General features: G+C 37.5%; 2 protein-coding genes across 4 annotated transcripts in view; both read left to right on the top strand.

Annotated features, from left to right (window-relative positions):
• The first annotated feature begins 317 nt into the window (after positions 1–317).
• LOC103143002 (tensin-3-like) lies at positions 318–19,806 on the top strand. Its single transcript, XM_007559355.2, has 12 exons — positions 318–719; positions 9,948–10,117; positions 10,326–10,376; positions 10,474–10,596; positions 11,674–11,738; positions 13,503–13,586; positions 15,057–15,172; positions 15,619–15,679; positions 15,792–15,867; positions 15,979–16,108; positions 16,339–16,404; positions 17,145–19,806. Exons 2-12 carry the CDS (start codon positions 9,968–9,970, stop codon positions 17,267–17,269), a joined length of 1,047 nt encoding a protein of 348 aa, XP_007559417.1. The 5' UTR covers positions 318–719; positions 9,948–9,967; the 3' UTR covers positions 17,270–19,806.
• Positions 19,807–21,386: 1,580 nt separating this feature from the next.
• The window catches only part of LOC103143001 (tensin-3), a 30,680-nt gene continuing 24,090 nt past the window's right edge, over positions 21,387–27,976 (top strand). For 2 of the 3 annotated variants that reach the window (XR_001662984.1, XM_007559354.2), the window contains exons 1-8: positions 21,387–22,218; positions 22,427–22,477; positions 22,575–22,697; positions 23,775–23,839; positions 25,604–25,687; positions 27,158–27,273; positions 27,720–27,780; positions 27,893–27,968. Coding sequence is in view for 2 of the 3 variants with exons in the window: in XM_007559354.2 (XP_007559416.1) it covers positions 22,069–22,218; positions 22,427–22,477; positions 22,575–22,697; positions 23,775–23,839; positions 25,604–25,687; positions 27,158–27,273; positions 27,720–27,780; positions 27,893–27,968 (726 nt within the window). In the remaining variant the exon portion in view is untranslated. The remainder of the gene's footprint in view (positions 22,219–22,426; positions 22,478–22,574; positions 22,698–23,774; positions 23,840–25,603; positions 25,688–27,157; positions 27,274–27,719; positions 27,781–27,892; positions 27,969–27,976) is intronic. The other variant, XM_016674988.1, reaches the window with a different exon arrangement.

Here is a 27,976-nt window from a genome sequence, read left to right as displayed (position 1 = left end):
TATTCTCCTTTCTTTGCTCAAAAACAAACAGAAATAAAAACATGGTTATTTTACAGGAAAACAGAAATATTGTACAGCAGGTATAAAACCTGCTGCATAAATAACAGAGTATCGAATGTGTCATAAATGTCGATAAACGAGTAGATTTTTTGTGTGTGTGGTTAAGCATTCTATTATAGTTTTTAGGGTCTCCTGTGGGGGTTGGCTACTCGGAGAGAAGTGATGGCGAGAACACAAATGAAGGGAGGCCTCAGAAAGGGGAGGTAAAGGGAAAAGGGGGCGGGAGTTAGAGGAAAGAGCCTTTGCGGCGCAGTGGGAGGAATATCCCCTTGCCAGAACTTGTGGCGGCTTCAGTGGCTACCTGGGCTGGAGGAAGTGAACTGAACAGAATCAACAAGAGGAGCGGAGGTTCAGGAACCAAACAAGGACTTCTATTTTATCACCGGGGAGGGATAAAAAGAAAGAAGAAGAAGAAGAAGAAGAAGAATAAGCCAAAGAGAGCTGCGGATTCATTTGAGCGAAAGTAAACCCGCCGAAGGGCTTCGGATCACCCCGAGATCACATTCCAGCAGAGCAAAATGAGTCTCTCACCCCGCACTAAGCTTGCATGACGGACTGAGGGCTCTTTGGACTTAAGTGCACTCATTCTCTGTCAGCAACTTTGACTAAACGAATCCAAATCCTGAGGGGGGCGGAGGAAGAACGCTTTTCCTTAAAAGGTAAGTCACATTTTTGGGCTCTTTTTTTTCTTGGCAGGGAGGGTTTTAAAGTCGCGTTGGTCAGTAATTAAAGTTAAAGGACTTCCTGACTTGAGTGGTTTGGTTTAAACTTTTCCGTGCTTCTATTCAGCCTTTTGCTCAGTCACATTGGGTAAACGGGGCTATGCTCTCTAAATGCCAGAGCAGAAAGCTGGGCAATTTTATTTTAGCCAAACTTCAGAAATGTGTGTGGACCAAAAGTGGGTTGTAAAGTCAAAGAATCATCAAAACTATTCAGAAACTTATGTATGTATGTGTGTATGTGTGTATGTATGTATATATGTATGTATGTATGTATGTGTTTGTGTGTGTGTGTGTGCGCGCGCGCGTGTGTGTGTGTGTTACACACTGTAAAAGTGCCAATGAAAGCATTTGAACTGGAGTTCTTTCAGCTTGGCTGGACCTTATGTTTTTAGTCTACAGTGAATTGTATTTCTTACTGTGGCTGTAATTTGGGGTTTCTTGCTGTTTTGGGTTATGGTGCACCATTATAATGTGAAGCATATGGAATAATGCTTGTGAGTGACTTGCACAGACAGAAGTAAAAAGCAATACATTCGCTTTTGTTGCTTGGCGTCTTCTGCCAGGGGGTGTATCGTGGAGGCAAACAGATTTACCCTTTTTTGCTTAAGGTACAGCTGCTTTGTGGTATTTGTGTCCTGAGGGCTCTCCTTCTAAGTCAGCCATTGTTGATGACATGTACGAGTGTGCTTACATCACAGCAGCTACAAACTTTTTTTCACCTGGAGATCAGACAAACACCTGCATCTACTCCCTTTTGCAGACTTTTCTTTTAACCAGCAAAGAAACGTTTGTTGTTCTAAACATTTTACAGATGAAGCTCTTTCAGGATAACCCTCACAGAAAAACTTATGATTACGGTAAAAATATTTTGGAACAAAAGTAAAGCTTTTTTGTATTTATTTATTTCAAAGATGTTGTGGTTCCAGTTGTGTGTTTTCTGACATTAATAAATATGTCTTGACAAAAGAAACACAACATGGTAGCAGAGTATGGACTTCTTTTGTATAGTTTTACAAAATACAACGTTTGAAAGGTTCATTGAGGAAACGACAGCAAAATTGTTGTGTCAGTTCAGGTTGATGCTATTACAACAGATATAAATGGAATAGCATTTACAGCATGTAGTAAATACTATGCCAAGTAACGTTTCAGTTTCATGGAGTCTGGCTTCACATGTTTGAGCTCTGATAAACCCCTTGCCGTTGATACTGACTGTCTTCATGACTTCTACAAGTCTAATCTGAATCTGTTTGTACTTTGTTTAAATTACTCTGACTGGTTTTTGTGCATACGAAATGGGTAAATGCCAATTTCCATGCTTTAACCCTGAACAGATGGTATTCAAACTTTTTAGCCAGATAGACCACAAAGTACTTGCAGACTACACAAATATTTTTTCCTAATTCAAAGTAAGAAATATTGCAATTTTTATCTGTTCAAATATAAACTAGACATGCAATATCCAAAGAAAAATTAAGAAAGAAGAATCACTTTAGTCCAAAAGCTATGTTCAACTCACTGTAGATCAACAACATAAAAAATAAGCATGTAAATAAGTAAGGGTATACAATTGCAAAACTGCTGTGGGTTATAGAATTCAAGAAAAAAAAAAAAGTGTATTTTTTAAATGCTTGGTGCATGCATTTAATTTTAATGAGCACAAATGTTTGTTTTTTTTGTTGTTTTTTTTCTGCAGCCATGTAAAAACACGAGTAAACATGTTTAAGGAGAAATTTTAATAAAACATGAATAAAGATGGGGGTGTGGAAACAAACTACAAGTTGATCTCGTGTGATCACTTGTCTTATGCCATATATGTTGTCACCAGTGAAAGCTTATTCACATGGAGGATATATTTATCTAAATTAAATGCAACAAAATAGCTCATGAACTCTAAAAATTGATGATATGTTTTCTACAGTTAAACTAAATCTGAAGTGAGTTTGATTTTTAAAGAAAAGTTTCAAAGTAGTGGCTGGTAGCTTTAAATAAGTAAAAGTATGTTGCCTTCCTAAAAAAAGAAGAGTGTCGACTTTTTTTTTTTTTTTTTTTACTGATAACAGATCGCAATTATAAATACAAGCAACAGCTGAATGAATTATTCTGACTGTGTGGGCTGCCAAAGGGTTGGCATTGTGTACTGTAAACAACACTGTGATTGCAGAATGTGACGGAGAACCAGAACATTACATTTTGTCACTGCTTTGCTGCTGCAGGCAATTTGGTTAACATGTGTAAGTCATTAGACAGAGTGGAGATTGTTGAGAAGAAAGGGGAATGAAAGCAATAAAGGGGCAAAGAATGGCAAGAAAGAGCGAAATGGGAATGGCGGCGTGAGAGTAGGAACCTAATCCATTTTGGAACGCATTCCACCATGACCTTGAGATAGAAAATGGTAATTAGGGAGTACTTGGTACTTGGGGAGGTTCCGAGAGCGCACATATCTGCTCGGAGCTGAGACCGCTCTTTTTATTCAACATGGCTTGTGAAAAAAAAGTCAGACAACTACATACTAGAGTTTCAGGCTTGCAGAATAAATGTGCTAAAAATACTGCGGACCCACTTCTTTGACTTTTTTTTTTTTTTTTCAATTGCTCTCATGGCTTATTTATTTCAGTTCTTCAAGCTTGAATGGGTGTCAAAACCACAGCATAAACATACAGAGGCCCTGACAGGAAAAGGCCAGAACAAACTGTGGCCTTGTCCTTCTCTCTGCTGTTACACACCAGCCTGCCATGTCACAATGAGCATGGTATCCCGCAACATCAAAAAACAGACTCTCTTTCTTAACTATGAATAGAGATTAAGTTAGAAAAAAACAAACAAACAAAACAAAAAAAACATGACTTTACATAACTTATGGACAAAAATCTTAAAACAAATGTTTTATTAATTAAAAACTTCTGCCATTTGATTTGGGTTCTTGGCTAGAAGGAACGCTTATTTCTGCAGGACAAATAAGGAGAAATGTCATCCACATTTCTTACAGATACTTAAAATCACACTAAGACGCTGTTCAGCAACCGACTTGAAGGCAATCCAGACTCCTTGAGGTATTTATGACTCCATTTGTGTTTCTCAGGTTTTCAGGCAAATAAATCAGGAGATCATTCTTCTCAGACAGCAGTGTTCTGACCTATATGTATCCCTGCTTCTTCTCAATGTGCAAAACAGAATCGTTAACCACCGATTTTGACGGAAGCTCCACTGTAGCACAGATGATGGCTGACTTTGAAATGCAGGCACGCTGTATTCTTTCACAGTAGACAAATAACCTTAGTTTAATGCACATATTAAAATTTGGGGGGTGTACAGAGGTTGGTTGCTCCAGTGTTTCAATCATAAAACAGGTGCTTAAGTCAACAGAAGCAATTCAGTTTGAATATCGGTGTTTATACTGAAGAAACTTTGACAAAATCTGAGTGCTTAGGACACAGATGATTGGCCATCATGACAATTTGACTTTGTAGCAAAGTCCATAATTTGATAAGCGACATAATTAAAAAAAAAAATTGCCAGTTGTTGAATTGGACCCCATTTTACCTTCAGAATCAAGGTGTCAAAACATTCCAGAGATTTTAGTGCGTATTTACATACAATACCATCATCACACAGTTGGACGTCACTGATGGAAATCTCTCATTCCACTACATCAAAGAGGTGCACTGTTGGGCAGAGATCTGGTGACTGTAGGGGGCATTGGTCTATGCAATTCACTGTAATGTTCACAAAATTAGTTTGAGATGATTTCATCTTTGCTAAATTGTGCACTATCCTTTAGCCATTGTGGTCATGAAGATATGGACATTATGAGCAACAATTCTTAGGCAGGTTGTGACATTTAAACTATTCTTAGCGGACATAAAGGGGCTCAGCACGTGCCAAAACGTCTCCTCCCGACAATTACATCACCATCAGTATTGAAACAGGGTAAATCAGTGTTTCTATGGAGCTGGGATCAAATGTCTTAGTTATAAGAAGTTATTTATTAGTGCCTTGCTATGATTATGAAGCAGACTGTAAACTCTCCCCTGAATTGTCTCCGTTGTAATTTGTGCTGACAAAGCAATTGAGCAGGTGCATCGGATAAAGTGGTCAGATAGTATCATGGTCAAAAAATCAACTGCGGCTTCACTCTTTGTGCACCACTCACATTTCCTTTGCTCCTCCTAACCTAATCACATCCATATATTTTTCACTTTTGTACTGATCTGCTTACCATTAAGTACCAATGCATGAAATGGTAATATTAGAATAGAAGTGGCCCAGATCTGCTTTTCATCATTTAGCCGTTTGACTATGAGTGAATCTTGGTAATATCGGTTGCTTTGCTAAAACAATACATAAGCAAAACAAATTTTGGAATTTTAAAATTTCTGTTTGAATGATGAACATGTGCACAGTTACTTCAATAAACTAATAACTTGTTAAAGTAGATTACCCTCAGCTGTTTCGGTAGATTTGAAGAGACCTCAAAGTGGGTACCATAAGACCCATGGCAGTGGGCTATGAGTTGCTGTCTTTTCAGTTAAATGAAAGTCAGAATGCAAACAAATTAAAACTACAAACTATGACATGGTCAAAGAACATGGTAATCAGAAGTCAAATGTTGTATCTTTCTCTGTGCATCTCATATCTAACCCTATAATTCTTCTCGATGTACCCGCTAGAAGATAACGTCTTATCTTCTAGCAGTGTGGTGTCAGAAATGGAATGTTTAACACACACGCTACTCCATACATCTCTTCATGCATTTAACATTGAAACTGAATGTTTTGAATTTATTTTCAGAGCTGTTCAGGATAATTGGAAGAAAGGCATTTGGAGCAGCTTGCAAGTACTGGTCATGCATGTGTAAACGTGGCTGACAGCACCAGCACAGCCTAGTCAAGCACTTACCTGCAGGGTGGTTGAAGGGAGCCAGACACACCCTAATCCCAACATCCTGACCTTTGGAAACCTGTTTCAGCTTGCTCACCATAGGCCTGGCAACATGTCTCTCGAGTCCTTCTTGCCTGGCTGACACTCTTTATGCCAGCCTTGTTCTCAGTGCCATGGGTGGGCTCTGGATTTGAGAACCTTGCCGCGGCTTTACTCTGAGCCTTTGTGAGCTAATGCTGTGCTTCAAGCAAGAAACAAAAGCAGTCAGGGAAAATTAAAGACCAATTATCTTTTAGTGCGTGCTGAAGCAAGTCTGAGTGATGAGTGACAGAAGTGGGGGAGTTGCTGTAGAAAAAATTAGGGTGATTGCTTCAGTCCTCCATAATACTGTAAGATGTGAAATTAAATTCAGGGATGAACTTAATCATTTGGAAATGATTTGGACTAGGTCAAACAATTAATATAGAGCTTGGCATCTGCTTGGTAAAGTTTCCCCTCAGGGATATTTTAGCATGGTTGTAAACAACAAACATGTTATTTAGACTGAATAATATAAACATAATATTCTATCTCTATATGGAGAAAAAACATTTGGTAGGAAACTGGAAATTCTTATTTGCAATCTTGCATATTTTTTTTTTTAGAAACTCTTTTATAAACTGGTTAAAATGTTGTACGGCTCCCCAAAAGCATGTATCAGGACAAGTAACCAAACATAGTCCAGCTTCTGTCTTTAGAGGGTAACCAGGCAAAGTTGCTTATTGTTCTCATTAATGTTCCAAAGGATGGACGATTTCACAGAACTAAGCCACATTCCACTTTTTTTTTTAATAAAGTGGAGGAGGATTTTGTCTGATGGAAAGCTCTGCCCATGCTAGTCACTGGAAGGATTGCTTCAACAAAAAATAATAAATAAATAATAATGTTTTGCCAAAAATCATTTACTTATTCTCAATGATCCCAAACAAACCACAATTTGATTGTATATTGTGAGACTTTGAACCTATGATTTATTAGCTCCAACACAAAATTCTAAAATATCAACAATATGTTATGAAAATATAGATAGATCCCAGTTGGAGCATTATAGTGAAACCCATAATACTCGACTTCTGAAAAGAAATCTGCTGGGCTTTTCTTTTGGTTTTTTCTTTAAAAGGTTTAGTTGGCTCAAGTGGCCTTTATTTAACAGTTGTCTCTATACCCGATCGGCTTGCCTATGTCCTCTGTTATACTAAAAGTTGATAACATAATCATTCCTCTGACAACACGGCCAGGCCTAAGGTGTAGATGGAGCCAATTTTTAGAAATTGTGTATTCTAAACAATTAGATTAGATGATTTTGCAGTTGTGTTAATAAGCAGTTGAACGTGACTACCTAACAAATTAGCTGCTGAGTGTATCATGTGATTCTTACTAATAACTTCAAAACCCTCTGTTCAATTATAAATGTTGAAATGTACTGGTCACGATGTTAGCAGATTAAATCACTGTCATCCTGTTACACCTCCAGATCATATAGGACATGTTTATAAGATAAAATTCACCACTCTTAATGGAAATGCAAAGTTCCCTAAATATTTATTGGTCAGTTCATTAACGTCTTATTAGTTGGCTGGTTTCCTTTAGAATTATATGAGAAGTGGTCTAAATACGCCATTTGTTCCAGCAAACCCCGAGGACCAGCCCGTGGCTTAGAGGAACTCAACCACCACACTGTGGAAAAACACAGCCCAGTTTCCCTTAGAGATGAGGTGACCTCTTCACATGGCCTATTTCATTCCACTCTGCGGGTTGGTTTAAGCCATGACTACACTGTCCCCCACTTATTACTCCCTCACTATGCCCACTCATGGATGGACTGTAGCCTGGGGTCCTCTTACATATCAATTTAGGGTCTTTCTAGGAGCATGATATTGTTTTTGAAGAAATTAATTAATTAATTAGATATAAGCTTAAGAAAATGTAATCACAGTAATTATGAAAATGATTTTGGAACATGGACTATCAATCAATCTTTTTATTTATTTATTTATTTATTTATTTTAAATCATGCTAGGCCAAAGTAACTGTATATTCCACCGGGCAAAGTTGGATATTCATCGCCAAAATAGAGCCTCAAAATCCAATATGGCTACCATGCAGAACACAGTAATAACTACTTGTAAACCTTTTACATGTGCTGATGGTTCTTTTTTTAACATATTTTAATTATCAATGTCAGCTTTGTAATGCTTTTTTGTTGCTGGTAGTAGTTAGTCTGGTCAGGCAGCACAATAATTACCTGAGGTGTCCTTCCCAGATCCACATACTAACTTCAGGGGTAAAACGGATTTCCAATTCATTATCCACTGTCAGCTTTTTTTTTTATTTGATTGAAATAAATATCAGTGTCCTTTCTAAAAAAAATAAATAAAAAACATTGCTGTTTATACCAATTATCTCTCCTCCCAGTACAGTTCACATTGTTTAATTTGCTCTGTATTTACAACTAAAGGAAGTCCAAGTACTTTTACCGCTGTTTGTAAAAGTACCACTTTAACAACCAGTGAAAGTTGTAATCTATGCAATCACTTCAATCTATGCATTGATTACATAGATTGCATACTCTATCTAATCAATGGCATAGGTTATCGTAATCTACGCCATTGATTCTGATAATCAATGGCGTAGAAAAAACACATGTAAATTATAAATGGATAATTCTGGAAAGTGTGAATGGCATAATGATCCTGTACAAGGTTTAACTGAATAATAAATACTTAATCCAGTTTCAGCCCAGATGATCAAGTCAAATGAATGTTGTCTTTGTCTTAGGATGTGATTAGATCATTGGTTTTGAAAATTGTAACTCAGGTCATAGTATATGTCAAATTTGTATTTTCCAGTATAATCAGTTATATTATTAAAATATAGGTCATGCTATATAAAACTAACCTTTTATTACTTTTCACTGTTGCACATGCAGTGCTTATATTTTTAAAGTTATTTACCAGCACAGTTTGTGGTTTATGGTATGCGTTTAGATGAGTCAATTAAAAATCTGTTGTCTAAATAACAATTTGAGCACCGCACAGCATGAGAGTTGCAGCACAGGGAGAATTGCAATTTGTGATTCCAAAGAATTGTAAATAAGTGAACCTTGTCTGTTTCAAGTTGTACTAATCTGGAGGAGGGGGGAGGGGGGGTGAACTTTAGACTTCTTGGGATACCCTGTGGTTGCTGGTGCAGTTTTTTAAGTCCTGTTGGTTGATAAATGAGGCCTCTGTGGATAGGGCTTGTTTTGGCACATCCCAGAAATTCTCAATTGGATTGAAATATGAAGTATTTAAAGTCTGCGTCTGAGCCCTGGGCTTGGTGTTGTGTTCCTCTGCCATTGAGGAAATTAATTGGCACAGAAGGGCACGCTTAATCTTCATTAATATTTAGCAGTTTCTAAAAGGGCTGTAAATTTACTTTAACATGAGTGCCAGAACCCAAGTGGTTCGTTTGTAGCACACTGTGATAACTCAAGCAGTGCTGTGCTCTTCAGCCGTAGATAGATTGAAACTTGTGGCTGACTGGTTAGTATTGTGGTAAGATTTTTTTTTTTTTTTTTTTTTTTTTTCCATTTACATCCTTTATGGTATTTTCAATCGTCTGTTCACGTTATCATTTCCAACAGTTCTAACAGTCTATTAGAACTATAAAATATCTTATTCTCTAGCTAACGGGCAGCACGCTTACACAGAGATGAGTAGATAACAAAGCAAAACATCTGTGTGTGGAGTTTGGAGGGGGTGGTAAATGATGACTCGGTCTTTAGAGTCTGTACCACCACAGCAGGAAGTTGACGTCCATGAGGTAACTGGGACACACTGCCACAAAGGGATTTACAACTGGTTTCAACTGGAACTCTTTTGCTTTTTTTTTTCCTTTTTTTTTATTTTTTTTTTATACTTTGTCACTGTTACTTAATACCATTGTTGTGATACTCCTTTCGCACTGCAGACACGTTGCAATTATCTGTCCTGTGCAGAAAAGGCTTTGCTTAGTTAGTACAGTACTTGCAACACATTTCTGTTGACCATTGCTGTGTAAAGTATTCTCTATCTTATAATGTGGAGCTGGGGTCTTTTCTTTCCCCAGAGATATCTGTGGAAAAGTCAGACACAATAACTGAAGCTGGGGACTTTGACCATCAAATATTGACTTAAGTAAAGTCACCTGCTTAAAATGGGAATGGTGTGAGAGAACTGCAGTGCTTTGTTCTTCTGTGTAACCAGTCTGTATGTTTCTCGAAAGGAATAACAGGAAACTTTAAGATGGAGGAGGGTTACGAGCTCGACCTCACCTATATCACAGAGCGGATCATCGCCGTCTCCTTTCCTCGGGGCTGCTCTGAGGAGATCTACTCGCTTAATCTGAAGGATGTCACACGAATGCTCAAATCCAAGCATGCAGATAATTACCTGGTGAGTGTTGATTCTCCGTCTCACCCTTAAGAATTAGAAGAAGACAAATGTGAGAGTCTACATTGCATTGATCTGAACTAGAACTAATAGGTTCTTATTGGATGAAGGTATTGATCTCAGATCGCACCTTTAATCATGCTAAGAGTTGGAATTAAAGCAGAAATCAGTAAGATGTTGTTGTTAGTCTGTGGTTTGTTGTTTTCTTTAGATTATTAACCTGTCAGAGAGGAGACACGACCTCACCAGAATGAACCCAAAGGTACGGATATACAGTGTATCGTTTCTGCTCGATAATATTTTCTGAAACAACCAGGCCAAGTAAAGGAAAGAGTGGCATAAACTGTGATATTTTGTAGACTTTGGACACCGGTTGGCCAGACCTACACGCTCCTCCGCTGGATAAGATCTGCACCATCTGTAAGGCCATGGAGAGTTGGCTCAATGCCGACCCGTTACATGTGGTCGTTATACACTGCAGGGTGAGTGTGTACTCAACATGGAGGATCACCTGTGTTTTTCAGTTTCTGATTGCACAGTTAGAATACTCTAGAGCTGACCCCATCAAAAATTTCTCAGCTGAATTTATCAGTTATTAAGCAAATTACTTATTATGTATTTTTGTTCTGAACCCTTATTGTTTTATCAAAATAAATACAGCAAGATTAAGAAAAATACCTTTTCTTAGAATATAACACATAAACTTAAATCAGTTTAACCTTTAAGTACTGGCCTTTACAGCAATTTGTGTTTTTACACTTTGCTGGCATCCGTGAGAATGTCAATGGAAAATCCTAATCTATTATAGATTATGTACAATGATTTCAATTCATTAGGCCGATCTTGAATATATAATATTTGATAATTTTTTAATGCAGAGTAGTACTGTAATAAAAAAATAAAACAGTCACATTGAATGAACAAAGTTGTGTTTCCTTGCCCCAAAAACCTTTGCAGAGAAAATACATTTTTAGTTTTCTGTTCTTTTAAATACTGCGGTTTTTGCTTCAGTATGGTTATTAATTCTACATCTGAATATTGCAGCATGTTATTTTGTTTCATTCTCTCGGTGAATGCAGTACAGTCTTACAACATATTCTTGCATCAGTGTTAAGAACTCTAAGGTTAGAAGTTAGAATGCTGAATAGTTTTTTTTGATGAGCATCTGGGTTAATTAGCACAGTTGGCAAACGTAATAAAATTAGGTTTAACCCTTGTGCGTGCGAGGACTGTGGCAAATGATATGAGTTTTACGCGTGTAAAACTTGTATCACACGTAACACTTGTAACCCATTTACAAGTTTTACACACGTAAAACTTGGTTGGACCTCATTTGTAAGCACAAGGGTTAACTAAGTACTGCAAAGAACTTCTTTGCTGTTTTAATAACATTTAAATTTAGCTTAGAACTAAAAAACTTAAAGCTTTTAAAGATGGAAAATTTTGTAAAAAGAAACCATTGAACTCAAATAAAAATATTTTTGGTGTGTTTGCAGGCCTGAAAAAGTAGAAAAACCACATGTGCTGAGTCATCCTATGTCATATTTTGTTTTTCGCAGGGTGGCAAGGGTCGAATTGGTGTTGTCATTTCCTCCTTTGTGCATTTCACTGACGTGTCTGCCAGGTAACCACAACCCATGTTGTGATTTCTGTTATGTTACTATAAAGTTCTTCTTTTCCTTCCCCCTGAAGTCAAGATTCATCATAACATATGTGCGTTCACGCTTTGTTGTCGGTGAACAATGAACCGCAACCATTTCTGCAGACTCATTTTGTTTAGACCATAACCAATGTCATTGCTGGACCACATTTAATTTATCTGCCTCCTTTAATTTTGGCTTAAGGTGATTTGGAAAAGTGACTCAAAAGTTTCCGGTTCCAGAATGAAAAGAAAACCACATGATTTGAGCCATGAATCACCCTGGATTGAATTGCATGAATCAACTCTGAAGCATGTGTTTACCCTGTGATATCCCCCGGCCAGAGTGTTGGTTTCAAAATATGTATTTCTCAAGAACAATGCCCTTTTTATTTTCTGACGAGCATTGCTGGCAAAGACAATTTCAAAAGAACTGATGCTTCAGGGAACTGAAACATCTTTTTTTTTTTTCAAACTGTTGGTTTGAAAAATGACAGATTTTTCCTTATAAGAAAATGAATGAGATCAGGAGTAATTCTTTCTGAACCTATAAGGTCAAGATTACTGTGGTACAAAAATACGTATCTTTTGCATTCCTTGTTCTTGTCCATGATTTTATACTACTATCATGCTTTAAATAAATACAAAATAAAAAAGGTGATTCATATCCTTTAAAATCAACCATACAACACACTGAAATCTTAAGGAGAATAATAAAAAAATACTTTAGCTGTAAAGGTATCCTGTAAAGGTATCCACTCTCTAAATGGTATAGTTTGTTTTTATTCTATTACAGCACTGAGTCAGGACAGCAAATACTGGCAGTATTTCCTCACTTTGCTTCATATCTATCAGATTGTTTGAACATTTAATGCTCACAGCTCTCTTCAGATTTTCTCTGGATATTGAAATCAGGTTGGGTTTAGCTGAACTACTGCTAAGCTTCCAGTCTATTGATTTGGATGCATGCTTTAGGTCATTGTGGTGTTGAAAGATGAATCTGCTGTTCATTAATTCTGAACATAGACATGAGAGGGTGTTTGTACTTATACTATATGCATTTCTATTCTGGTATTCTGGAAACATTTCAGTTTGTTTTTCAAATTGAGTTTGTAGTCATTTATTGGTTACATTTAAGGAGGTAAAACCTCCAAAATGATGGATTTTTCCATTACTTTTATCAATCACAAAAACCTGGAGGTATATATATATATATATATATTTTTTTTAAATGCAGTCTGGCTCTCTCCTGCACATGGAAAGACACTGTTGCTTGAGCACAGGTCACCATTTGATTAAGCCGGTTTCTAATTTAAGCTTTTGCCCAACTGAGAGAGAGTGTAGCTCGCTGGTCTGAATGTAGATGTCAGAACAAAAACGAAAAGAAGACAAAGAGAAGGAGAAGGGAAAGAAACAAATTAAGAGGAAGCAGAGGAAAGGAAGCAGAGGTCTGGTTAAAATGCGGTGGGGTCTATTAGCTTTAGGTCTGTCTGAATAAACCAAGCTGTGCACACACTCGGCCCTCTCTCTGTCCCTCTGTGTTTACTTAAGGCTGATTCTCTTCCTCTCTCCTGGAATCTTCTGTCTCTCAACTTACTTTCCCTGTTTTCAGACGTGAGTGTGTGTAAATGTCTGCCTTGCTGCAACTGAAGCGAGTTTGGGTTAGCACTATTATAGTCCAGAGTGTAAGCTCTCTCTTGAGTCATAATTACCTAAAGTGTTTAGTGCGTCTTTCTGTCTCCCTCAAAGTGCTGATCAAGCATTGGACCGCTTTGCCATGAGGAAATACTACGATGACAAGGTCTCAGCTCTGATGACACCTTCACAGAAGCGGTAAGACCCATAACAGAGCTGTACCCTACCATTCAGAGGCATGGAAGGGCCACACCATGTCCTGTTTGACCCAATATGCATCTCCCTCCAAACGTTCAGGTTTCCGACCCACTTTTTTCCATAGCATACAGTCAATACCTTTTAGCTGATGGGCATCTGCTGTTTAAATAAGAAAAGGCTCTCGTAATGACCTGGTGTAATTCTAACATTTTGTGATTCATCACTGCTCACACTGATGTGCTGAAGTGTTTCGTCTACCCATCTCGCCCACGAATGTCTGTCAAAACTTTCAGCAAGATATTTTTCATCTGTGGAGGTTGTGAATAACTTTTTCTATACTATACTTCAAATTTATTTTGAGAACTTTTTTTCTTCTCCAATAATGACCACTGTAATTCAGCAACTAACTAATAGTGCTAAGCTCTTCCTACGGCAAATTATAACTAAAAAAAAAAAAGTATGCCATCAATTGTTGAATGTTTGTTAACAAATATATTAGTTTTTATGCTGAAGATCATAAGTTTTTTGTTGACTTAATAAAAAATAAAATAAAATGACAAAAACTTTTAATATTTGATCACAGACCCATCCACCAGCTATCACGTTCATCTAAATAGTTGTAGTACATGCCAATTAACATTCCTTTAGGTTTAGGAGGAAGAATTTTTCTATTATTCAAGAAAACTATTATAAGCAGGATTTATTTATACATATTTATGCCCAACGTTTGTATTAATAGTTCAATTTGGCTAAATCATTGCAAGTTAACTGTGGCTGTATAAACGTTATTCTGCACTGGTAACCACCTCATTGTGTTTTGATGGTTACTGATATTTTCAGGTGACACTGGAAACTATTTAAATGTGTTAAACCATACAGAACGGGTAGATGTGCACCATAGATTAAATTCAGCCAATGTCCCCTTGAATTTATCTCTAAAAACAGAGAGAAAAAAAAAGAAAAGAAAATTGGCATACATGAAATGGATAAAAAACTACAAACTCCCAGCATTTCTTTAAAAGCATCAGCCATCATCAAATAGTTTCATTCTCCTTTATTAGTGAGGTAAAAATTTTGGTAAATTTTCATTCATTTTCTTTACTACCTCTATCTATCACAAAAAAAAAAGAAATGTTGAAACCTATAGCTTATTTTGCCATTCTTTACAGGCATCACATTTACACATTAAGGGGTTTGTAAATAAATTCTGGTCCAAGATCAGACATCTGACGGCATTTAGTGACGCATCTGAACCAGACGGCTGCAAAATTAGTGAACATCTAATAAACACTTTTATTAAAAGTTAAATTACTCTTGGAGTAATTAAGGATAAGTGGGTAATTTATTGGAACCCTGTGTAATATACATTCCTTCCGCTCTCTGCTGCATGATTCAACACGTTTTCTGTTGTTGGAAACCTCCTAATAGTCTTGCTGAATGTTAATCTCTTCACCTTTGCATTCCCGTCAGGTATGTTTGGATCCTCAACAGTTTACTAAGTGGGTCCATGAAGATCAACGCCTCACCTTTGTTCCTGCACTGTGTCGTCCTCCATGGGATCCCAAACTTTGAGGCTGCCAGCAGAGGTTAAAGTCATACTGCTTTATCAAAATATCCACCCACCAGAGTCAGGGAAATTACAATGAAAGGGTTAAACATAGCCACATCAGAGTCTTATTTGAACTATATTCCTATTTCTTTTTTTTTTTTTCCCCAACACACTCGCATGCTCAGGCACATGGACGTTGTGTAAAAAAACGTAATCTTCTCCTAAATTCCCTGTTCACAACAGAGCACTGGGAATTCTTTCATTTTGAGGTGCTTAGGTGGAAATTATTGTTTTTGCTCATTTCCTTGAATCAACAAGAAGTCGTCATCACATCTTGGAGCTAAAATCCTTTTCCCACAACAACAGCTTATCACACTTCAGCCCTCAGCAAAATAATGCCCAGAGGTCATGTTATCAAAGTACCTTGAAAAAAACATTAATTGCAGGTTTTCCTTTGTTTTGTTTTTTTTCTTTTGTGTTCAGTGTGTTGCCCATACATCAAAGTCTACCAAGGAATGCAAGCAGTGTACTCCTCTGGAGTCTAGTAAGTCGCTCAAATTTTAATTACGCTAATAATGCTAATTTTAATTCAATTTAAGTAACGGCTTCTTCGCTCCAGCTCACTTTGACCATACCGCCTGTTGTTTTTGTTCAAGTCACATTGGTTCAAATCACAGGGATCGCGTGTGTATCAATCTGGAGCCTGCCCAGCTCCTGAAAGGGGACATCATGGTAGGAAACAAAAAAAAAGAAAAGAGAGAGACAACAAGACATGTTCACAAAGATAGCAGGCTTTAATACTTATTGCTGTAATCATGTTGATTTCTTGCTTTCTTTTTGTAGATTAAATGCTATCACAAAAGTGATGTAACGTCAGAACGGGAGGTGATTTTCCGGCTCCAGTTCCACACGGGAGCAGTACAGGGTTACAACCTGATATTTGAAAAGGAGGACATGGAGAATGCCAACAAAGGTACACCTGCAAAAAAAAAAAAAAAAAAAACCTCTAAGAACAGGCCTCAACCTGCAGTTCCTAGTAAACAGCAGCTCTCCTGCTTCATAAGGTCCCCACTAAACTCAGACTGGACACAGATTTTACTGGCAATTTTTCTTGTGTTGTGAAAGAAAGACAGTAGAAGAGTACATTTTCCAGTTCTGAATGCCAAAACAGTTACACCATTCCTGTGTTTGCTGTCATTATAGATCCCAGATTTCCAGATTACGGCAAGGTTGAACTTATCTTTTCTGAAGGACCAGAAAGAATTCCAGGTAAGTTTTGCTTGTGCAGTTTTTTTTGTTGTTGTTTTTTTTAATAAGCAAACACAAGCTTGATTAATTAGAAAGGTAGATAGAGTGCCCTCTTAATTTTCCCTCCTCGCTCTGCTCCCCTGGTGAGAGGGGATGTGGAACGCCACAGAGGGGAAATGTAGTATGAAGTGTGTGCTGACAGAGAGGTAAAGAAACACAGCATGTGCTGTCCTCCGAATCCAACTGGAAAGAAACTACGTGGCTCTGTTATTCACTGTGTTATGTACGCCTATGTGCCTAATTTGTTAATATGACGATCTCCACATACTGGAGTTGCACGTAAAGCTACTTTTGGTAGTAGTTTTCACTAAATTTAGTTTGGTGGAAAAAGAAAAACGAGACCCTTTCAGATAAACTTTTATTTTACTTTGTGAAGAGAAAGGGTGGTAAGAATGCTTCACTTAAAAAAATCAAATAATAATAAAAAAAATCACTCAACCTTTCTGTTTTTACAGTTTGCATTTTTTATTTTTTACCTTTGTGATGGTAAAAAAAAAGAATCCAGCTGTTCTAGTTGGAAGTTATAACATTAGCACTAGTCTTTCTTGTAATCCTATTTCCTTATTTTTTGTGTTTTAATTTAGTTTTCGTAAATTGCTATTGATATTCACTGACTTTTGTGTTTTGCATTTATGTGAGGTGTGTCTGTAATACATATTACATATTTTTAGGTTCTTCAAGAGTGTGGATTTTGTTTTCAGGTGCTGACAGGTGGCAAAACGGACCCGATGTTATTGTGGATTACAACACAGCAGATCCTCTGACCCGCTGGGACTCGTACAAGAACATCTGTGATGGTGAAGGTACAGACGCTATGCTGCTTTAGTTGTAATTTGACTCAGAAGACGTTATTTCACCTCTAAGGTCTACAATGATGATTCACCTACTGAAATTGGAAATTTCATGAATGCAGCCCGAATCACAGGTGCTATTTCAAAGTAGTTACTGTTCTGCATAAACAAACAGTCACACTAACCCCCTTTTTTCTTTCCCCAAAAATAGCCCAAGCTATTTATGAATAACCTCTCACACCAGTGACACTAACATGGTTTATGTAACCCTTTTAAAGTGGCGAGAAAGGAAAGTGGTCAAAATGCTACCTTGGCATGCAGTATGACGAGAATGGCAAGAAGTGTTGTTTTTGTGGAAAGCAGTGCTGTTTCACTTTGGGAATGCTGGGTTCAGAGGAAGAGCCGGGGGTTCTCAAGAGATTTCTTCTTTGTTGACTCTTCAAGTTAATAGGGATCCCACACATGTACAAATTCTCACTCATGGACACCCACATGCAAATATGTATATATATAGTTATATACACATATGTACTTAGAGAACCACCCTGTCGGAGCGTCTTGTCCTCACTGTGGTTGTCGCTCTCCACTCAACCACAGCATTCACAACAACCTCTCAGAATAGAGCTACGTGGTAGTAACATTAAAACCCAAATCCACCCTTTCCCAGTGTTCATTGAGTGTTTTTATAAGCCAAGCTTGACTTGATGAAAACAGTCAGCCTTTTTTTTTTTTTTTTTAACTTTCATTTTAAAAAAAACAACAACAAAAAAAACAAAAAAAAAAACAAGCACGTCCACACGAAGTTTTAACGCCAGCTTCTGGGATTGCAATGAAAAGAAAACCACACAAATTTAAGAATTCATCAAAGGAAAGGAGAGGCATGAACAAAAGAGCTTTTCTATATCCCGACTCCCTTGGTTCCACAGCATTCATGTGGGATGTTTACAGCTTTGTTTTCGCATGTAAACTCGAACATATGAGAGGAGGGATGGAAAACTTAGCTGAAATTCTGCATCTACTTACCAGAAGAGCTCGCCCTGAACCAATTTGCTTCAAAGACACTCTCACCAAGTGACGTCTCCGGAGGAGGAAGTCTGGAAGCTGTTTGACACCTTAGTGATAAGGTTGTGAGAAGAAAACGTTATTTACCTCGGTGTCTCTATTTTAATTGGTAGAGTGTGTTTGCTGCAAAGTGAGAATTAAGATGATTGTTGTTTGGTTTAGTTTATTTTTGAACTGGTCGGGTGTCTTTGCTTAGTGTCGCCACAAACCCTGCTTCTAATTTGTCACTACCTTTTATAGATGGAATGAGATTTGATTAAAAGTTGAGTCAATATTGTAATGCATATATAAAAGTCTTACACTTTTTTTTGTTCCCCATACAACTTAGCTGACAAGATAAGTTACATATTATATGATCACGCATTATGCTACTTTTGGTGTTTTTGTTGAATTCTTTAGGCTTGCATTTTGGGTAAAAGTCTAAAACCGACTGCATTGTCAAATTATAAGCATAGATACTCAAAGTAAATGTTCTCAAATCCTGAAATTTACTCGAATTAAATTTGTCTTTTCTGAGTATTCTCTCACGTTGTGCTCTCATTTAAAGTGGAGGAACTGTGCATTTTCCAGGAACTTAGTTCCACTTTATAGCACAGTCACATACCGTCAGTTGTTAAAAATGCTGTAAATAAAACGTAACCTCAAACAAATTTGACATTGTAACTTCATGCCTTGAAATTGGCCTCTATCAAATCTCCTGCTTTTCCCCCACATTCTACCTCCAGCAAGTCACCCAAACAATGTTCATCCATTATGCCATTTACAACCGTTCTAAAGAACGATGGACTGAGTATAATGGGCTCAGCAGATGTGCAGCTTCACTAAGTGTTTGCTAATTGTTGCTGCCGCTAGTCTGATGGAGCTGGGGGAGGGGTGCTCTGATTGGTGGAAGCTTGGCTGGAAACTGCACCTCCATGTAGGAGCTTTTGTTGAAATAAGCATCTCTTTGTACGAGTAAGCATTTAAGCATCCCTGAATGGCTGCCATGATTTTACATAACACCCCATCTGTAAGTCATTGTTCATGTAATGCACATTCTAAAAGCACACGTATAGTGCTTCGCAAAAATATTCAAAATGGAACGTAGCATGGAAAGGTACAAGCGATATAAAAAGTTACAAGCACAAACTTAAATGTGTTTTGCTGGGATTATATGATAGACCAAGTCACAATGGTGCATAATTGTAATGTGGACGGAAAAAAATGACACATTGGTGGGAAGGTTTGGCAGGAAGTTGAATGAAGTTAAATGCAATGCAATCCAAGAAGATAAACAGCTAGAGGCTGAAAAAGATTTGAGACTAGTGTTGGAAGTTCCAGACCTAAATCCAATTGTGAATCTTTGGTAAGACTTGAATATTGCTGTTCACAGACACCGTCATTTCACTCTGTCTGAGCTTAAGCTATTGTGCAAAGAAAGACGAGATAAAAAAAAAAAATCTCTCCATAGATTAGGACTTTAAGTTAATGGAAACATAATGGATAGCAATGTTTTTGTTGAATATTCCAATGACCTCATTAATTATAATCACAACGACCTCATCATTCTGGTGGAGCTTGTGCATCTCCGTTTGTCAAATCTGTTTTGGGTGTAGTAGTTTGCATCTATGAAACAATAAAAGAATGCTGCTGGCCAATTTCAACTTTTTACTTCCACTGTCTACGAATAGACAAGGCACATTAGAATTTTTTTTTTTTTTTTTGGATATTCAGAAAATATTATTGTCTTCATTATGTTTTTGACTCCCACTTTTAGTGGAAAGGCAAAAAAGGTTATAAACGAGACGGAACAGAGAGGGCTGGGTAATTGCATAGTCGTACCCAACCAGACTTCCTAAAGCTAGCGCAACTTACGGAAGAGTTGTGGTTTTTCTTCTCTCTGCACTGTAATTGGTGGATATTTTTTAAAGGACTGACAGCACCATAATACCAAATGTAATGAATAGAAGAATGCAGAAATGAGTGATTTTTTTTTTTTTCTCCAGCTCACAAGCTTTTAAAATACTTGTGAAGCTATGGCTGCATATCCAGCGTGAGCAAAATGACTTAAATCTGTTTGTTCAAAAACAGTTCATGAACTCTAACAAGGCCTTTTTTTTTCTTTTTTACATGTTTTTATCCCGTTTTGTGCTTGAAGGCAGATAATGTGTCTTCTTCTGACACACGAGATTGAGAGGAAAAACAACTTGCCTGCAATTTTTCATGAAAATAGCTCTGGGCTCCTGGCAGAAGTTAATCTTTGCCTTTAATTACAAAGTGTCTTTTTTACAGAGTGGATATGTCTTGAGCTCCAGGAATGTTGTTTTCATCCTCTGTCTTCTCCCCAACCCCCATCCCTTTCTCATACGATATATCGCTATTTTGCCTGCCTCCTATTCCTTCTTTTCCCCAGTGGGGTAGTCCCGTAAAATAGAGGCGAGAGGTCGGGTTACTCGTTTCCTCCAACCCTGTTCAGCTCAATAGCTCCGCCTCACTTGTTTACATTCCTTTGCCCTTATATGGAGATTTCAAACCCCTTATTCCCCCCCACCAACACCACCTCTCCTCTGTAGAGTGCAAATACTCTCACCTTCACAGCAGAAAAAGAAAACCAGCTAACTTAATGAAACTTTCGAGATTTGCCTCCCGTTATTATAAGCCACGTTTGTTCTCGTGCATCTGCATGGCTTGTTCTCCTTCACATGTTTGGCTTCACCTGAGACCTTGAATTTCTGAAATTCTAACCTGGCAAGGAAAGTGAAGGTAAGAGATTTTCCTCTTGAAGTCGATGGGTGGCCATGGAGGAGTGCATGGTTGGGGGGCAGTGCTGGATGTCAGAGTTGATGAAGGAAAAAAATGGCAAGAATTGAGGTGAAGAGGTTAAATGCCGGCTTACGCTTTGCTAAATGGAATGTCAGGAGAAGGATTTGTTGGAAAACTCCCGGCAGAACAGGCCTGCGCTGAGCTTTATACTTAAGCTGTTGGAGATGGGATGCAGATTTGTGTGGGGCCCAAACCATACATAAAAGTAACCTTTGCGGGAGAAAAGAAGGGAGGGAACGGGGGAAAGGTTTTATCATGCTTGTCAGTTATTCNCCATTTACATCCTTTATGGTATTTTCAATCGTCTGTTCACGTTATCATTTCCAACAGTTCTAACAGTCTATTAGAACTATAAAATATCTTATTCTCTAGCTAACGGGCAGCACGCTTACACAGAGATGAGTAGATAACAAAGCAAAACATCTGTGTGTGGAGTTTGGAGGGGGTGGTAAATGATGACTCGGTCTTTAGAGTCTGTACCACCACAGCAGGAAGTTGACGTCCATGAGGTAACTGGGACACACTGCCACAAAGGGATTTACAACTGGTTTCAACTGGAACTCTTTTGCTTTTTTTTTTCCTTTTTTTTTATTTTTTTTTTATACTTTGTCACTGTTACTTAATACCATTGTTGTGATACTCCTTTCGCACTGCAGACACGTTGCAATTATCTGTCCTGTGCAGAAAAGGCTTTGCTTAGTTAGTACAGTACTTGCAACACATTTCTGTTGACCATTGCTGTGTAAAGTATTCTCTATCTTATAATGTGGAGCTGGGGTCTTTTCTTTCCCCAGAGATATCTGTGGAAAAGTCAGACACAATAACTGAAGCTGGGGACTTTGACCATCAAATATTGACTTAAGTAAAGTCACCTGCTTAAAATGGGAATGGTGTGAGAGAACTGCAGTGCTTTGTTCTTCTGTGTAACCAGTCTGTATGTTTCTCGAAAGGAATAACAGGAAACTTTAAGATGGAGGAGGGTTACGAGCTCGACCTCACCTATATCACAGAGCGGATCATCGCCGTCTCCTTTCCTCGGGGCTGCTCTGAGGAGATCTACTCGCTTAATCTGAAGGATGTCACACGAATGCTCAAATCCAAGCATGCAGATAATTACCTGGTGAGTGTTGATTCTCCGTCTCACCCTTAAGAATTAGAAGAAGACAAATGTGAGAGTCTACATTGCATTGATCTGAACTAGAACTAATAGGTTCTTTTTGGATGAAGGTATTGATCTCAGATCGCACCTTTAATCATGCTAAGAGTTGGAATCAAAGCAGAAATCAGTAAGATGTTGTTGTTAGTCTGTGGTTTGTTGTTTTCTTTAGATTATTAACCTGTCAGAGAGAAGACACGACCTCACCAGAATGAACCCAAAGGTACGGATATACAGTGTATCGTTTCTGCTCGATAATATTTTCTGAAACAACCAGGCCAAGTAAAGGAAAGAGTGGCATAAACTGTGATATTTTGTAGACTTTGGACACCGGTTGGCCAGACCTACACGCTCCTCCGCTGGATAAGATCTGCACCATCTGTAAGGCCATGGAGAGTTGGCTCAATGCCGACCCGTTACATGTGGTCGTTATACACTGCAGGGTGAGTGTGTACTCAACATGGAGGATCACCTGTGTTTTTCAGTTTCTGATTGCACAGTTAGAATACTCTAGAGCTGACCCCATCAAAAATTTCTCAGCTGAATTTATCAGTTATTAAGCAAATTACTTATTATGTATTTTTGTTCTGAACCCTTATTGTTTTATCAAAATAAATACAGCAAGATTAAGAAAAATACCTTTTCTTAGAATATAACACATAAACTTAAATCAGTTTAACCTTTAAGTACTGGCCTTTACAGCAATTTGTGTTTTTACACTTTGCTGGCATCCGTGAGAATGTCAATGGAAAATCCTAATCTATTATAGATTATGTACAATGATTTCAATTCATTAGGCCGATCTTGAATATATAATATTTGATAATTTTTTAATGCAGAGTAGTACTGTAATAAAAAAATAAAACAGTCACATTGAATGAACAAAGTTGTGTTTCCTTGCCCCAAAAACCTTTGCAGAGAAAATACATTTTTAGTTTTCTGTTCTTTTAAATACTGCGGTTTTTGCTTCAGTATGGTTATTAATTCTACATCTGAATATTGGAACATGTTATTTTGTTTCATTCTCTCGGTGAATGCAGTACAGTCTTACAACATATTCTTGCATCAGTGTTAAGAACTCTAAGGTTAGAAGTTAGAATGCTGAATAGTTTTTTTTGATGAGCATCTGGGTTAATTAGCACAGTTGGCAAACGTAATAAAATTAGGTTTAACCCTTGTGCGTGCGAGGACTGTGGCAAATGATATGAGTTTTACGCGTGTAAAACTTGTATCACACGTAACACTTGTAACCCATTTACAAGTTTTACACACGTAAAACTTGGTTGGACCTCATTTGTAAGCACAAGGGTTAACTAAGTACTGCAAAGAACTTCTTTGCTGTTTTAATAACATTTAAATTTAGCTTAGAACTAAAAAACTTAAAGCTTTTAAAGATGGAAAATTTTGTAAAAAGAAACCATTGAACTCAAATAAAAATATTTTTGGTGTGTTTGCAGGCCTGAAAAAGTAGAAAAACCACATGTGCTGAGTCATCCTATGTCATATTTTGTTTTTCGCAGGGTGGCAAGGGTCGAATTGGTGTTGTCATTTCCTCCTTTGTGCATTTCACTGACGTGTCTGCCAGGTAACCACAACCCATGTTGTGATTTCTGTTATGTTACTATAAAGTTCTTCTTTTCCTTCCCCCTGAAGTCAAGATTCATCATAACATATGTGCGTTCACGCTTTGTTGTCGGTGAACAATGAACCGCAACCATTTCTGCAGACTCATTTTGTTTAGACCATAACCAATGTCATTGCTGGACCACATTTAATTTATCTGCCTCCTTTAATTTTGGCTTAAGGTGATTTGGAAAAGTGACTCAAAAGTTTCCGGTTCCAGAATGAAAAGAAAACCACATGATTTGAGCCATGAATCACCCTGGATTGAATTGCATGAATCAACTCTGAAGCATGTGTTTACCCTGTGATATCCCCCGGCCAGAGTGTTGGTTTCAAAATATGTATTTCTCAAGAACAATGCCCTTTTTATTTTCTGACGAGCATTGCTGGCAAAGACAATTTCAAAAGAACTGATGCTTCAGGGAACTGAAACATCTTTTTTTTTTTTCAAACTGTTGGTTTGAAAAATGACAGATTTTTCCTTATAAGAAAATGAATGAGATCAGGAGTAATTCTTTCTGAACCTATAAGGTCAAGATTACTGTGGTACAAAAATACGTATCTTTTGCATTCCTTGTTCTTGTCCATGATTTTATACTACTATCATGCTTTAAATAAATACAAAATAAAAAAGGTGATTCATATCCTTTAAAATCAACCATACAACACACTGAAATCTTAAGGAGAATAATAAAAAAATACTTTAGCTGTAAAGGTATCCTGTAAAGGTATCCACTCTCTAAATGGTATAGTTTGTTTTTATTCTATTACAGCACTGAGTCAGGACAGCAAATACTGGCAGTATTTCCTCACTTTGCTTCATATCTATCAGATTGTTTGAACATTTAATGCTCACAGCTCTCTTCAGATTTTCTCTGGATATTGAAATCAGGTTGGGTTTAGCTGAACTACTGCTAAGCTTCCAGTCTATTGATTTGGATGCATGCTTTAGGTCATTGTGGTGTTGAAAGATGAATCTGCTGTTCATTAATTCTGAACATAGACATGAGAGGGTGTTTGTACTTATACTATATGCATTTCTATTCTGGTATTCTGGAAACATTTCAGTTTGTTTTTCAAATTGAGTTTGTAGTCATTTATTGGTTACATTTAAGGAGGTAAAACCTCCAAAATGATGGATTTTTCCATTACTTTTATCAATCACAAAAACCTGGAGGTATATATATATATATATATATTTTTTTTAAATGCAGTCTGGCTCTCTCCTGCACATGGAAAGACACTGTTGCTTGAGCACAGGTCACCATTTGATTAAGCCGGTTTCTAATTTAAGCTTTTGCCCAACTGAGAGAGAGTGTAGCTCGCTGGTCTGAATGTAGATGTCAGAACAAAAACGAAAAGAAGACAAAGAGAAGGAGAAGGGAAAGAAACAAATTAAGAGGAAGCAGAGGAAAGGAAGCAGAGGTCTGGTTAAAATGCGGTGGGGTCTATTAGCTTTAGGTCTGTCTGAATAAACCAAGCTGTGCACACACTCGGCCCTCTCTCTGTCCCTCTGTGTTTACTTAAGGCTGATTCTCTTCCTCTCTCCTGGAATCTTCTGTCTCTCAACTTACTTTCCCTGTTTTCAGACGTGAGTGTGTGTAAATGTCTGCCTTGCTGCAACTGAAGCGAGTTTGGGTTAGCACTATTATAGTCCAGAGTGTAAGCTCTCTCTTGAGTCATAATTACCTAAAGTGTTTAGTGCGTCTTTCTGTCTCCCTCAAAGTGCTGATCAAGCATTGGACCGCTTTGCCATGAGGAAATACTACGATGACAAGGTCTCAGCTCTGATGACACCTTCACAGAAGCGGTAAGACCCATAACAGAGCTGTACCCTACCATTCAGAGGCATGGAAGGGCCACACCATGTCCTGTTTGACCCAATATGCATCTCCCTCCAAACGTTCAGGTTTCCGACCCACTTTTTTCCATAGCATACAGTCAATACCTTTTAGCTGATGGGCATCTGCTGTTTAAATAAGAAAAGGCTCTCGTAATGACCTGGTGTAATTCTAACATTTTGTGATTCATCACTGCTCACACTGATGTGCTGAAGTGTTTCGTCTACCCATCTCGCCCACGAATGTCTGTCAAAACTTTCAGCAAGATATTTTTCATCTGTGGAGGTTGTGAATAACTTTTTCTATACTATACTTCAAATTTATTTTGAGAACTTTTTTTCTTCTCCAATAATGACCACTGTAATTCAGCAACTAACTAATAGTGCTAAGCTCTTCCTACGGCAAATTATAACTAAAAAAAAAAAAGTATGCCATCAATTGTTGAATGTTTGTTAACAAATATATTAGTTTTTATGCTGAAGATCATAAGTTTTTTGTTGACTTAATAAAAAATAAAATAAAATGACAAAAACTTTTAATATTTGATCACAGACCCATCCACCAGCTATCACGTTCATCTAAATAGTTGTAGTACATGCCAATTAACATTCCTTTAGGTTTAGGAGGAAGAATTTTTCTATTATTCAAGAAAACTATTATAAGCAGGATTTATTTATACATATTTATGCCCAACGTTTGTATTAATAGTTCAATTTGGCTAAATCATTGCAAGTTAACTGTGGCTGTATAAACGTTATTCTGCACTGGTAACCACCTCATTGTGTTTTGATGGTTACTGATATTTTCAGGTGACACTGGAAACTATTTAAATGTGTTAAACCATACAGAACGGGTAGATGTGCACCATAGATTAAATTCAGCCAATGTCCCCTTGAATTTATCTCTAAAAACAGAGAGAAAAAAAAAGAAAAGAAAATTGGCATACATGAAATGGATAAAAAACTACAAACTCCCAGCATTTCTTTAAAAGCATCAGCCATCATCAAATAGTTTCATTCTCCTTTATTAGTGAGGTAAAAATTTTGGTAAATTTTCATTCATTTTCTTTACTACCTCTATCTATCACAAAAAAAAAAGAAATGTTGAAACCTATAGCTTATTTTGCCATTCTTTACAGGCATCACATTTACACATTAAGGGGTTTGTAAATAAATTCTGGTCCAAGATCAGACATCTGACGGCATTTAGTGACGCATCTGAACCAGACGGCTGCAAAATTAGTGAACATCTAATAAACACTTTTATTAAAAGTTAAATTACTCTTGGAGTAATTAAGGATAAGTGGGTAATTTATTGGAACCCTGTGTAATATACATTCCTTCCGCTCTCTGCTGCATGATTCAACACGTTTTCTGTTGTTGGAAACCTCCTAATAGTCTTGCTGAATGTTAATCTCTTCACCTTTGCATTCCCGTCAGGTATGTTTGGATCCTCAACAGTTTACTAAGTGGGTCCATGAAGATCAACGCCTCACCTTTGTTCCTGCACTGTGTCGTCCTCCATGGGATCCCAAACTTTGAGGCTGCCAGCAGAGGTTAAAGTCATACTGCTTTATCAAAATATCCACCCACCAGAGTCAGGGAAATTACAATGAAAGGGTTAAACATAGCCACATCAGAGTCTTATTTGAACTATATTCCTATTTCTTTTTTTTTTTTTCCCCAACACACTCGCATGCTCAGGCACATGGACGTTGTGTAAAAAAACGTAATCTTCTCCTAAATTCCCTGTTCACAACAGAGCACTGGGAATTCTTTCATTTTGAGGTGCTTAGGTGGAAATTATTGTTTTTGCTCATTTCCTTGAATCAACAAGAAGTCGTCATCACATCTTGGAGCTAAAATCCTTTTCCCACAACAACAGCTTATCACACTTCAGCCCTCAGCAAAATAATGCCCAGAGGTCATGTTATCAAAGTACCTTGAAAAAAACATTAATTGCAGGTTTTCCTTTGTTTTGTTTTTTTTCTTTTGTGTTCAGTGTGTTGCCCATACATCAAAGTCTACCAAGGAATGCAAGCAGTGTACTCCTCTGGAGTCTAGTAAGTCGCTCAAATTTTAATTACGCTAATAATGCTAATTTTAATTCAATTTAAGTAACGGCTTCTTCGCTCCAGCTCACTTTGACCATACCGCCTGTTGTTTTTGTTCAAGTCACATTGGTTCAAATCACAGGGATCGCGTGTGTATCAATCTGGAGCCTGCCCAGCTCCTGAAAGGGGACATCATGGTAGGAAA

The sequence above is a fragment of the Poecilia formosa genome, unplaced genomic scaffold (assembly GCF_000485575.1).
Source record: "Poecilia formosa unplaced genomic scaffold, Poecilia_formosa-5.1.2 Scaffold104, whole genome shotgun sequence".
NCBI lineage: Eukaryota > Metazoa > Chordata > Actinopteri > Cyprinodontiformes > Poeciliidae > Poecilia > Poecilia formosa.
The sequence above is the reverse complement of the archived record's forward strand: the minus strand, read 5'-3'. Positions and strand labels throughout refer to the sequence as shown.

Excerpts from the sequence above, each read along its gene's own strand:
- LOC103143002 (XM_007559355.2), top strand. The coding sequence starts at position 9,968 with ATGGAGGAGGGTTACGAGCTCGACCTCACCTATATCACAGAGCGGATC. Across the intron at positions 10,118-10,325 it reads AGCATGCAGATAATTACCTG|ATTATTAACCTGTCAGAGAG; the intron begins GTGAGTGTTGAT and ends TGTTTTCTTTAG. Across the intron at positions 15,173-15,618 it reads CTTTGAGGCTGCCAGCAGAG|TGTGTTGCCCATACATCAAA; the intron begins GTTAAAGTCATA and ends TTTTGTGTTCAG.